The following is a 12,632-nucleotide window of genomic DNA, read 5'->3' as shown; positions in this document are numbered from 1 at the left end:
TAAATCCTTTATATTAAGTTCGCGTGCTTGCTTGCTTGCTTAGGACCGTGCAAATATTTGGGTCGTTTTTTAACCCACTTCCCGTGATCCAATCGAGCTGACATTTTCCACACAGACTCGTTGTGCCAGACAATTATTGTTCGTGAAAAAAATTTCACAAAATTTGACACTTTTTAGGCAAAAAAAAGTATTTTACATATATTCAAATAGAACGCATTCATGGCTTTGGCTGTACGTCAGAGTGTAAGAGCCCAGAGCATAACCCCTCCACAGGCCGTGGCGGAGTAGCGCAGTTGGTAGCGCCCTCGCTTCCCATGCCAAAGGTCGCGGGATCGATCCCCGCGTCCTCCACAGGCGAATATATTTTTAAATCCTTTATATTAAGTTCGCTTGCTTGCTTGCTTGCGTGCTTGCTTGCGTGCTTGCTTGCTTTCTTAGGACCGTGCAAATCTTTCGCTCGTTTTTTAACCCACTTCCCGTGATCCAATCGAGCTGACATTTTCCACACAGACTCGTTGTGCCAAACAATTAATGTTCGTGAAAAAAAAATTCCCAAAATTTGACACTTTTTAGGCAAAAAAAAAATATTTTATATATATTCAAATAGAACTCATTCATCGCTTTGGCTGAACGTCACAGTATAAGAACCCAGAGCGTAACCCCTCCACAGGCCGTGGCGGAGTAGCGCAGTTGGTAGCGCCCTCGCTTCCCATGCCAAAGGTCGCGGGATCGATCCCCGCGTCCTCCACAGGCGAATATATTTTTAAATCCTTTATATTAAGTTCGCTGCCACGCATATAAAGGATTTATAGTGAAAAACTTTGTTTTTACGGGTTATACTTATTTGCTTTGGGTCAGATGGCCCGTGTGAGTAAAACCGTTGTCGTATACCCCTCCACCCCCACAGCCCAATTGATGACGTCACGCGATGATTAAACACGTGGCCAATTTATCACGGCGTGAGTAACGCACCCTGGTGTGATGCTGCTGCTACACAGCACGCCAAGACATTGGCCACGTTTGTTCACCACGTGACAGCTTTATAAACTGGGTTGTGTCAGGTAGAGGAAGGGTGTACGACACAAAACATTACTACTTCCACAGAGCCGACCTGGAAATGTCTATGGCGAGTTATAATATACATTGGTTGCCTACGCCGTATTAAACTTCCCCGGCCGTCTTTGTCTCCCCAGTGACATTGTTTTACTACACACCGCAACCAGGTACTCATTTGACAGGAAGAACAAAGATCGCCCGTATTGCCTGACCAGACTTTTTGGGGAAAGTGCTGTAAGCGAAGACACACAACCACCATTCGCCACTAAGTGGGGGTGACGTCACCAGGACGCTTGTGCCAGGCTATGTGCACGTTGAGGCTACGTGAAGTGTCGAACGCTCGCTTGCAGGAGGTCACAGGGCAGACCCAGATGCCAGAGGTCGACTGAGACGACTGGCTGATGCACCACCTGTGCCCCCTACTGTGCCAACTTGCTGTGCTTTAGCCACCCGGCGCTCCGCTCGTTGATGTGAGCTTCGCTCTTCCCCCCTCTGTTGTTGGAGGGCGACTGCTCCCAACTGCCCAGTAGCAGCATCCTTCACGAGCCTCCCCCACAGAGGCCCATCTTGACACCGCTGGTACCAGTCATTGGCAAGTCCACTCAGCACCACGTCCTCCTGTAGCACATCACTGCATCTCTTCTCTAGCCCGTGCCGCGCCCGTTCGATCCGGCCGAACAAAAGCTGTTTAGGCATGCAAGGTTTTGTGAGCTCCTCACACAATCCAGCCTGGTTAAACCCAGGATGGATCGTAGGCAGGCCAGCCTAAATGTTTCTAACCAGTGAAGATGTTCCATTAGGGGGGTCCACGTTTCGCAAGCGTAGAGGGGGAAATGTCTGTGGCCGAGAAGACTTGAGAAGCTTCGTGCGGAGTGACAGAACAGGTAGCTTCCACACAGCATTATGCAACCGATGAAAAGATAATGCTGCTCGACCGATTCAGAGTGAGACCTCTGTGAATCCGGAGCCAGTCATGAGCACACTGCCCAGGTATGGAAAACTCTGCACTCTCTCCACAACTGCCTAACACCAATTGGGAGTTGTGTGGGTGGAGTGTCCGATGGTACAAAATACCTAGGCAGGTGCTTAGTTTTGGTGGGGCTGATGGTAAAGCCCCACCCTCTTAGTGGCAAGCTCCAGATTCAGCAGCAGCACCTCCAACTCCTCCTCTGAGTGAGCAGCAATTACCATATCATCGGCATACATAACATGGTTGAGCAATAGGGAGCCATCCCTTTACCGCACCCGGGCATCGATCAGCCTCATTGTATCTGTAACAGATGGAAATTCCTCCGGTACAGCTATTGAAGGCTTCACGAACTACGTAGTCGAAATAGATGTTAAATAATGTGGGAGCCTGAGGACATCCCTGTCGCACCCCAAGTGAACAGGAAATGGCTCGACTCCCGACCACGTAGTTTTACCCGGGCCCACTCACCATCATGAAGGTCCTTAATGATCGTGAGCAGAGGGTCAGGGACTCTGAAAGCACGAAGAACAACCCAGAGTGTCCAGGCCTAATGATGGTATCATAGGCCTTGACCAGGTCAATAAAGCAGAGATGTAGGTCTTGTTGGAATTTCTTACCTCTGCTGTAGAAAATGGACAGAAAATATGGCATCCGTGCAGGACCGCCCTTTCCTAAAACCACATTGGGGCTCTGCACGCCTCTTCTCTGGCTGCCTGGCAAGGCAATGTTGAATAATCCTTGCCAGGCCCATTCCCTGCACACTGAGGAGTTAGATGCCCCTGTAGTTGCTAGTCTGTGCGGTCCTCCTTCCTAAAGAGGGGGACCACCAGGGCATCCTTCCAATCCTGTGGAACACATCCAATGGTCCAGACTGTTATGATGCCATGTAGGGCAGTCTGTGCACAAACACCACCCTCCCTCAGCATTTCGCTTGGGAGATCATCTCTGACCAGTTCCTTTCCTTGCCTCAGGCTCTGGATCGCCTTCAGTGCTTCAGATGGCACCCTCAGCCAGCCACTCACAGGGGGCGACTTCTTCCAATATACGAGGCACTGCAGCCTCAGCAGTGTCATCCCCACTTTGTCCCACGTTGTTTTCCAGGCTAAGGGATTTCTCCTCCCCCACGACCTCACAGAAATGCTCAGAAAATCTGAAAACCTGTTCCTGAGGGTCTGATTGGATCACCGTTAATTCTCCTAATGATGGTAATGGGTGCGGCGCTGCAGGTTACTTTTTTATGGAATTAAAGAGCGATTTGTGATCGCGGACCATTGAGACAGACTCCATCTCCTCAGCAACCCGCGACCACCAACCATCCTTTCAGTGCCTCATGCTCTCTGAACCTCTGAGCGAAGGCTGTGGTAAGCCTCCTCATTCTCTGACGTGGGATGCTATAGCCGATGAGATTGGGCCTATCGCTTTTTCTGAGCCAGCCTGAACACCTCCTCTGTCAGCCAGGGTCTCTGATGAGGTCTTGACCATGTGCCCAAAGCAGGCATTGCCAGCTGCATGAGCCGCAGTCCTCAACCCTCGCCCATTTCCCCCTCGACATCAGGAGGAGTGGGGGACGATGCCAACCCCAGCCACAAGCAATGATGAAATTCTCGCTTGCAACTTTCATCAGCTAGCTGAGACCATGCCACCAAGGGTTTGAATGGGGTCTTGGGTGTACACCCACCACCTGAGTGGAAGAATGGCAGGTGCATCTTAAAAGATGACAAGTCGATGGTCAGTGGACAGATCATTTCCACAGTAGGTCCTGGTGTCAAAGACATGGGCCCGTATCCACGTTCCATCACTATGTAGTCCAGCAGATGTTCTTGCTCGGACCCGGCATGCATCCATGCCTTCCAATCACTCCAAACCAGATGCCAGCATCATGACCAACTCGGACAATGAAGTCACCTAACAACATGACTCTATCCCAAAGGGGCCACTTTAGCGAGCACTTGTGACAGGAGGTTATAGAAGGCATCAGACTCATCGGCCTTGCCTGCATCCCTCCACGGATGTTCGTCTTTGGTGGGGGCATAAGTAACCACGACCACCACTCCTCGCCTCTGGTTGATGGGAAGGCGAGCCCAAAGTAGCCTGGGGCTTACAGCTTCCCACACCCCCCTTCATTCTTTTGTCCTACCGAGTAGAGGACTGTCCACCCCTCATGGTGGCAGGAGCCAGAGCCGGTCCACCGGACCTCCTGAATACCACAGATTCAGATGGTACTGGTCAAGCTTCCGACAGAAGAATGGCAGCCTCTCCTCCGCAGTGAGCATTCGAACATTCCACAGGGCCATCCGTAGTGGCTTTTTGTTGTTTCTGGAGGAGCTCCGAGAGTAAGAATTCAGTCTCCTGGCTCTGCCAAATAGGATTTGGCCAGGAGACGTCAAAGACGCCTGTCCCCCCAGGGCCTCCGGCACAAGCTTAACACATTTTATAATCATAGTTTAGTGGTAGTTAATTGAAGGTGGAGGGGTTACTAGCCCCTCGCACTCATCCAGAGCCCCCCATTTGGCTGCTGTGGTGGTTAGAAACGCCATGAGGGGAAAGGCCAATCTAAAGTAGACCCTCCCCTCACGGCCCTGTCCACCACAACGTTGCCGTCAGGCATCACAAGGGAGGTAGGGGTTTGCTTTTGCCGTACACGCACATTCATTCGCCCACAAAGCAGCCCAATTAATTCTGCTTAGAATTAAAATATAAATATTCACGTACAAACAGTGCGGGATATTTGCACATCTATGCAATTACTCATAGAAGAGTGTGCAAAGCAGGCATTGAGAGGTGGGCTGGCTAGCTTCTCGTGGGATGAAGACAAAGACAAAGAAGAAGATTCGCCCCCCCCCAGGTAGCTTCAACAGCCTGTTGGGGCAAGTGGTGTTAGCGAGTAGCGGCTCGAGGCGTTGATGGCCAGCCCCACACGGCTGCCTTCATGTTCCCCGTGGCGACCTTCACACGCTGCATCAGCTACTTACGAGGCCAAGTCGAACTAGGGGAAGCCCGAGATCAGTTTAGAATAATCGTCACTGGCGTTGGTGGCCGTGAGCAGGAATCGAACTTGGGATCGCTGGGTGCATAGCTCAGTGCAGCGCTAACCGCTGCGCCACCACTCTCCATACTTTCAAGTGACATTTTGGGGGATTGCAACAGATGGCAAATTGATGCCAAGATTTAATATCTCCATTCGACTGCTTCACGAGTCGTCACTTCGTAGATTTGTTTCAGATCGCCGTTGAACGAGCCGATCGGGGCAGCCGTTCACGATGCATATACATGGACTCTCCTTCATTTCCCTTTCCTGGAGAAAGTGTCCCCACATCTTCCACGAAGTGTCCGGATCCGGTTTCAGGATCTTCCCTCGGTAGGTCAGATCACGAACGATGGATTTCTGCAGCAGGGTTGGTCGTTTTACCCCCAGGCCTCCCTCGCGCTTCGGTGGTCAGTCGGACTTTTTTATTTTTAGCCAGAACTGTTTTCTCTGGCATTTGAGCCACCTGTGCAGTGGTGGTGGCGACATGGATACATCCCTGTCAACCCACACAGTTTACTCCGTATTCCTGAACAGGGAAATTGACTTTTCAGGTCCATACGGCGTACAGCCGTTTCAATATGGGCACAAAAAAGTGTATTAGTTTGTGTCTCTCCCTTCTGATGGGACTTTGTAGGATGAACGTTGACATTTATAAGGCCACGCCTTGACCAATAAGGTCTGAATTAGTCTGTAATAAGGTAGGCGCAGGTATGTGGACGTGTCCTTGTTCATCGAGGGGTTTGTGATTCCCGATGGCCTTGCTGGCTACTCCCTCCAGCAAGAAGGGGAGCGATGTTTTCGAGGCCCAGAAGCCACGGCAGTGGTGGAGCTCTTCCGCGAGCCCCCGAGACTGATCCTGGGGGCTGCTGCTGCTGTGGAGCCACAGCAGCCGCAGCAGCTTCGTGTGCACACTTCTTGTTCCAGGTTGAGGCGTAATATTCTTCCGTGAGGAAACCCCAGTGCCGTGGTGGTGGTTGAGCGTCGTGGAGTTTGCTCCCCCCATGTTTATGGGCCCACATTAACCCCCCCCCCCCTCTGATCTTCGCACCTGATTGACTCACAAGTGACGCCGCATTGATCCGCTCCATTTAAGATCGAACCAGGAGGATTTCTCCACCACTCTGGCTGTTGCCTGATGAGGCTAGGTGTAATTACTGGCGAAACGTTGTACTCGAATTGTAATGTGTTGTGGGTTTACTCTGCGACACACCAGTTAGTGCTGAACTAGTAACGATTGGTGTGGGCGGGTGGTGTGGGGGTGTGGGCGGGTGGTGCGGGTGGGTGGGCGAGAGTTGTGTGGGGAGCGGGTGGCGTGGTGCGGGTGGGTGGGTGGGCGAGAGGTGCGGGTGGTTGACTGAAAGGGAGGCCGTGTGAGTTTTAATCCGGCACTTGGCATTCTGCATCACTAATGAAGGGTCGCGATTTGCATGTGGAAGCTGTGGTGAGTGTATGTGTGTGTATGTATGCGAAGGTGACGCCGAGTGTGTGTGTGTGGTGATGAGTGTGTGTATGTGTGGCGGTGAGTGTGTGTGGATGTGTATGGCGGCGAGTGTGTGGCAAAAACAACCCCCCTACCTCCTCGTGGTGTCAGACGGCAATCCTGTAGTGGGCAGTGCCGTGGGGGGAGGGCCAATTTAGATTGGCCTTTCATTTCATGGTGGTAACCACCACAGCGGTAAGATGGGGGCTCTGAACGGGTGCGAGGGGCTGGTAACCCCTCCACCTTCAATTAACTACCACTAAACTACGATTATAAAATACATTTAAATTAATTCAGCTTGTGCCAGAGGCTCCAGGAGGATAGACGTCTTTGACGTCTCCTGGCCAAACCCCATTTGGCGGAGCCAGGAGACAGAATCCTTACCCTCAGGGCTCCTCCAGAAACAACAACAAAAACACTATGGACGGCCATGTGTAAGCTGAACTAGTACCGCCTGGATCTCTGTGGTATTCAGGAGGTCCGGTAGATAGCCTCTGGCTCCTGCCAGCATGAGGGGTGGACAGTCCTCTACTCGGGGCAGGAGACTGCCAAACAACAGGGGGTGGTTCTTCTTCTGAACAAAAGAATGAAGGGGGCGTGGGAGCGTGGCGGTGAGATGTGCGAAGCTCAATGGCCCACAATCACAAATCGCCCTAATTCCATCAAACAAGTAACCCGCAGTGCCACACCTACTATCATCATTAGGGGAAAGAACGGTGATGCAATCTCCGACCCCAAGGAACAGGTTTAAATATTTGTTGAGCATTTCTGCGAGGTCCTGGGGGAGGGGAAATCCCTCAGCCTGGAAAACAACGTGGGACAAAGTGGGGATGACACTGCCGAGGCTGCAGTGCCTCGTATATTGGAAGAGGTCGCCCCCTGTGAGTGGCTGGCTGAGGGTGCCATCTGAAGCACTGAAGGCGATCCAGAGCCTGAGGCAAGGAAAGGAACTGGTCAATGATCTCCCAAGCGAAATGCTGAGGGAGGGTGGTGTTTGTGCACAGACTGCCCTACATGACATCATAACAGTCTGGACCATTGGATGCGTTCCGCAGGATTGGAAGGATGCCCTAGTGGTACCCCCCCTCTTTAAGAAGGGGGACCGCACAGACTAACAACTACAGGGGCATCTCACTCCTCAGTGTGCCGGGAAAGGTCCTGGCAAGGATTATTCAACATCACCTTGCTAGGCACGCTGAGGAGAGGCTTGCAGAGCCCCACTGTGATTTCAGGATAGGGCACAGATGCCATATTTTCTGTCCGTCTGCTACAGCAGAGGTGTAGGGAATTCCAACAAGACCTACATCTCTGCTTTATTGACCTGGTCAAAGCCTATGATACCATCAGTAGGCCTGGGCTCTGGGTTGTTCTTCATGATTTCGGAGTCCCTGACCCCCTGCTCACGATCATTAAGGACCTTCATGATGGTGAGCGGGCCCGGGTAAAACTACGTGGCCAAGAGTCGGAACCATTCCCTGTCCACCTTGGGGTGCGACAGGGATGCCCTCTGGCTCCCACATTATTTAACATCTATTTCGACTATGTAGTTCATGAAGCCTTCAATAGCTGTACCAGAGGAATATCCATCTGGTGTCAATACAATGGGAGGCTGAACCATGTTATGTATGCCGATCCGGTAATTGCTGCTCACTCAGAGGAGGAGTTAGAGGCGCTGCTGCTGAACCTGGAGCGTGCCACTAAGAGGTGGGGCCTTACCATCAGCCCCACCAAAACTAAGCACCTGCCTGGGTATTTTGTACCATATGACACGCCACCACCACAACTCCAACTTGGTGATAGGGCAGTTGTGGAGAGCGGAGAGTTTCCCATACCTGGGAAGTGTGATCATGACCAGCTCCAGTTTAACAGCAGAGGTCTCACTCTGAATCAGTCGAGTGGCAATATCTTTTCATCAGTTGCGTAACACTGTGTAGAATCTACCTGGTCTGTCGCTCTGCACGAAGCTTCAGGTCTTCTTGGCCACAGTCATTCCCTCCCTTCTCTACGCTTGCGAAACGTGGACCCCTCTAACGGAACATCTTCACCATTTAGAACCATTTAGGCTGGCCTGCCTACGATCCATCCTGGGTTTAACCAGGCTGGATTGTGTGAGCTGCTCACAAATCCTTGAAAGATCTGGACAAAGTCCCATCGGTGAGCTCCTCCGGCGGGCAAGGCTGCGTTGGCTGGGTCATGTAGCCCACATGCCCAGCCACCGCATGCCTAAACAGCGTTTTTTCAGCCGGATCGAGGGGGCAAAACGGTCGCAGCACGGGCTAGAGAAAAAAATGAAGTGATGTGGTACACGAGGATGTGGAGCTGAGTGGACTTGCCGATGACTGGTACCAGCGGTGTCAAGATCGGCCTCTGTGGAGGAGGCTCGTGAAGGACGCTACTGGGCAGTTGGAGGCAGTCGACCCTCCAACAACAACGGAGGGCGGAGGAGCGGCACTCAACAACAAGCGGAGCGCCGGGTGGCTAAAGCACAGGAAGTTGGCACAGTAAGGGGCACAGGTGGTGCATCAGCCAGTCATTTCAGTCATCTCAGTCAGTCGACCCGTGGCACCTGGGTCTGCCCCGTGACCTCCTGCCAGCGGGTAGCGTTCGACACTTTACGTGACCTCAAAGTGCACCGAGGCTGGCACTTAGTGGCGAATGGCGGTTGTTGTAGCGAGTGGTCGCAAGTGGGGGTGGGGGGGTCGACTGTAGCGCGTGGTTGTTGGTGTGGGGGACGCCTCTGCTGCTGTTTTGCATTTGCAATCCTCCCCTCTCCCCTTGCTCCACTTTCCCATCGCTCACAGCGGGACGACGTTAAAGATTGCTGCCACCTTAAATGCCCCGAAAGATAAATACACGAATTTACCACTTGCACAGCTGACAACTCAATTGAGATCGCGCACGCGCACAAAGATCCCCATATAGCCCAAACAGACTGTTGGGGCAAGTGCTCTTAGCGAGTAGCAGCTATGAAAGGCACTCGAGGGGATGAGTGGCCAACACCACGCCTGGCCGCCTTTGTCTCCCTAGTGGCGATGTTTTACACACCGCACCAGGTACTTATTTGAGCTCAAGTCGACCTCGGAGAGGCCCAGGACCGGTTCAGATAATCGTCACGGGTGTTGGCCACGAGCGGGAATCGAGCCTAGGTCACTAGGTTTGTAGAGCCAGCGCACCCAACCGCTGCACTACCGCTCGCCCACACACAGAGACAGACAGAGACAGACAGACAGACACAGCGGTGGCCATCATCACCTCCACCCCACTTACTCGCAGTGGCGAGCCTCCCTTCCACACTTCACGTATTCTCAGGGTGCACCTAGCCTGGCGCAAGCATTGCTGGTGATGTCACCACGGCCACTCGAGTGGAGAGAGGCGGACGCGTTTTTTTGTCCGGTTCGTGAGCGTGCACGGACGTGGGGGAGCGCGCGCGTGTCCTGGGTAAGGCGCCATCACACGGTGCGCCAGCTCATCACGCTCGTACAGAGAAAGGTGGGGGGGGAGCGACAGAGACGACAACGAGGAGAAAGGGAGCAGCAGCAGTAGCCGCAGCAGCAGTAGCCGCAGCAGCAATAGCCGCAGCAGCAGCCGCAGCAGCAGCAGTAACCGCAGCAGCAGCAGCAGCCACGCGGTGCCGAGCTTGCGCAACCAACGATTACCCTCTAAGCTCTGCCGTCCTCTCTCTATACATGCTGGTGCTATCGGGAGGAGGGTAGCGGAGCACGCCGAGAGAACCCCCACGTTCTCACCTCATTCCTCCTGGCCGCCTCCATCACCACGGGCTGGACAGCAGCAGCGGTGGCAGGTGCAGGTGCAGCGGTAGTTGCAGCCCCCACGCTCTCACCACCGCCGCCACCGCAGCCACCGCCGCCACCGCCACCACCGTCGCCGCCGCCATCCCACCGCAGCCGCCGCCGGAGCCAGCCCACGGCGCAGGCCCCGCGCGCCACGAAGGCCACGTAGGCGGCGTAGTTGGCGAGCAGCAGGACGCTCTCCCACCACTCGACGCGCCCGTCGGCGAACGCGCCGATCGCCAGCGCCAGCGCCAGCGCGTAGAACGCCGCGTCGCGGAACATCGGGCGCCAGCGGAGGCGCAGGGGGGCGCGCGACGCCAGCGCGCAGACCCCCACCACGAAGAAGACGTTGAAGACGGCCGAGCCGACGACGGTGCCCACGCCGACGTTGCTGCGCGCCAGGAAGACGCCGACGAGCGCCGTGAAGAGCTCCGGCGCGGAGCCGCCCGCCGCCATGAAGGTGGCGCCCGCGACGTCGTCGGCGAGCGCAAGCCGCTCCGAGACGGCGCCCAGGGCGGGCACGAAGAACTCGTCGCAGACGAGCGCCAGCGCGACGAAGGTGTACGCCACGCCGGCCAGGTGAAGGACGGCCGCGCCGCGGCGGCGCTGCGCCAGCGAGAAGAGGTCGCGGGGGTACTCGCCGCCGGCGCGGGGCGGGGACGCCGTGGCGGGAGTGGAGGAGGTTGCGTTGGAGGAGGACGACGAGGAGAGCAGAGGATGGTGGTGCCAACTGCTGTTCTTGCCGGGGCTGCCACTCGTGCTGCTGCTGCCACTTCCTGCTGTGGTTGTGAACGAAGTGCCGGGCGGTGCTGCAGAGAGAGAGAGATAGGGGGGCAATGGTGGAGCGGAGTTGAAAACAACATGAACAAAAGTCGCCAACTCATTCCTTGCTGCTGCCACCAATACCCCTACTGTTACTACTGCTGCTGCTGCTGTTACTACTGCTGCTGCTGTTACTACTGCCCATGCTGTTACTACTACCGCTGCTACAACTACGACTGCTGCTGCTCAGAATGGGTGCCGAGGCGTTGGCGCTCCATCCTGTTGACAACCCTGCTGCACAGCCAGAGGTGGAAATTCCACATTCCTATGGTGGGGGCAAGTCTTTACGGGTAAAGGACTCTAGGTGAAACACCTGGCCAGGCCCAAGTTACTGGTCATCATCATGAAGTTGTGACATACCCACTGCTGGATGATAATGTCTCCACCCTGCGCATATTCTCTAATCCACGTGCTCCTCTCCGTGTCTCGGTAACCATGGTCAATCTACTGCTGGATGAAGACCAATGCGACGACGACGACGACGATGATGATCTCTCACCGTGCGGGGGGTGAAGGCCCAGGCCGAGGTGGGGGCCGCGCTGCGTCCCCCGGGAGCAGAGGGCCGGGGTGGTGCCCGTGGCCATCACAACGATGACGACGACGAGGAACGCTACGAGCAGCGATGAGGTGCAGGAGGTGCGGGGAGTCACGTGGTGTCGAGACATGATGGCCAAATGTCCTGGACGCACAAGTAAAAACAAACAAGTATTAATTATTATATAATTTTACCATTATAATAATTAATAATGCTTATGTAGTGGGTTCTACAGAGGCGCACACGACATTTGGAAGCAACACTTTTATTACAGGACCCCAACAGGGTAACGACGCACCTCACACCGGTTAACTACACCACAACGGGGTAACTGTAGAAACGGGTCAGTCGGCAACGCACTGCCTGACCCACGATGCCGAGCTCAAAGACCGAGGATGGAAGACCGAGACGACTTGGCACGGCTGGTTGATTCCACAAGACAGCCCCGATCGGATGTCGGGACTTTCATGCCTCAGAGTGGCCTGGCTCCGCCCTCGGCCACACCCCCTTCTAGATCCTACTAGAAGGTTCTGGGCCCTGCATCACGTGTCCCTCACGCCAACCCTTGGCCCCCCTCGCTACCCGGTCACGTGCCCTCTCGGGTTCACCCAGACTGCCATGACCTCAATTGCTGTCTGACGTGCCCTCTCTCTCTCTGGCCGTCACCCGAAGCACGCCCCCCCTAGGGCTCGCTGCTGTGCCACGCGCACTCTGGTGCCAGAGAGAGACGCCAACATGCAGTGCCACCCTTCTTCCAATAGCTGGCGATAGACGCCATGGGGACTCAATATACCTCACTACACTCAGAATAATTAGCGTTGTAAATGTCGTAACAGGGGTTCCCGCAGGTTCAACGATAACAACGGGAGAAAGCAGCCACAGACATCGGTGCCACCGAGAATTGTCCAAGTATTCTTTGGTTCTTTCGGTAAAGTCACGTAGATAGAAAA

The 12,632-nt window shown here is 54.5% G+C and overlaps 1 protein-coding gene across 5 annotated transcripts in view; it reads right to left on the bottom strand.

The window, feature by feature from the left end:
• LOC144950881 (sodium/potassium/calcium exchanger 1-like) overlaps positions 1-12,632 on the bottom strand; it is a 54,809-nt gene that overhangs the window by 33,826 nt on the left and 8,351 nt on the right. For all 5 annotated transcript variants that reach the window (XM_078881049.1, XM_078881047.1, XM_078881050.1 and 2 more), the window contains exons 2-3: positions 11,647-11,826; positions 10,281-11,134 (exon numbers count right to left, since the gene is read on the bottom strand). In XM_078881049.1, coding sequence (XP_078737175.1) covers positions 10,281-11,134; positions 11,647-11,812 — 1,020 coding nt within the window. In that variant the 5' untranslated portion in view covers positions 11,813-11,826. The remainder of the gene's footprint in view (positions 1-10,280; positions 11,135-11,646; positions 11,827-12,632) is intronic.

This window comes from Lampetra fluviatilis, chromosome 59 (assembly GCF_964198595.1).
Source record: "Lampetra fluviatilis chromosome 59, kcLamFluv1.1, whole genome shotgun sequence".
NCBI classification, from domain to species: Eukaryota; Metazoa; Chordata; class Hyperoartia; order Petromyzontiformes; family Petromyzontidae; genus Lampetra; species Lampetra fluviatilis.
This window is presented reverse-complemented; position numbering and strand designations above follow the sequence as displayed.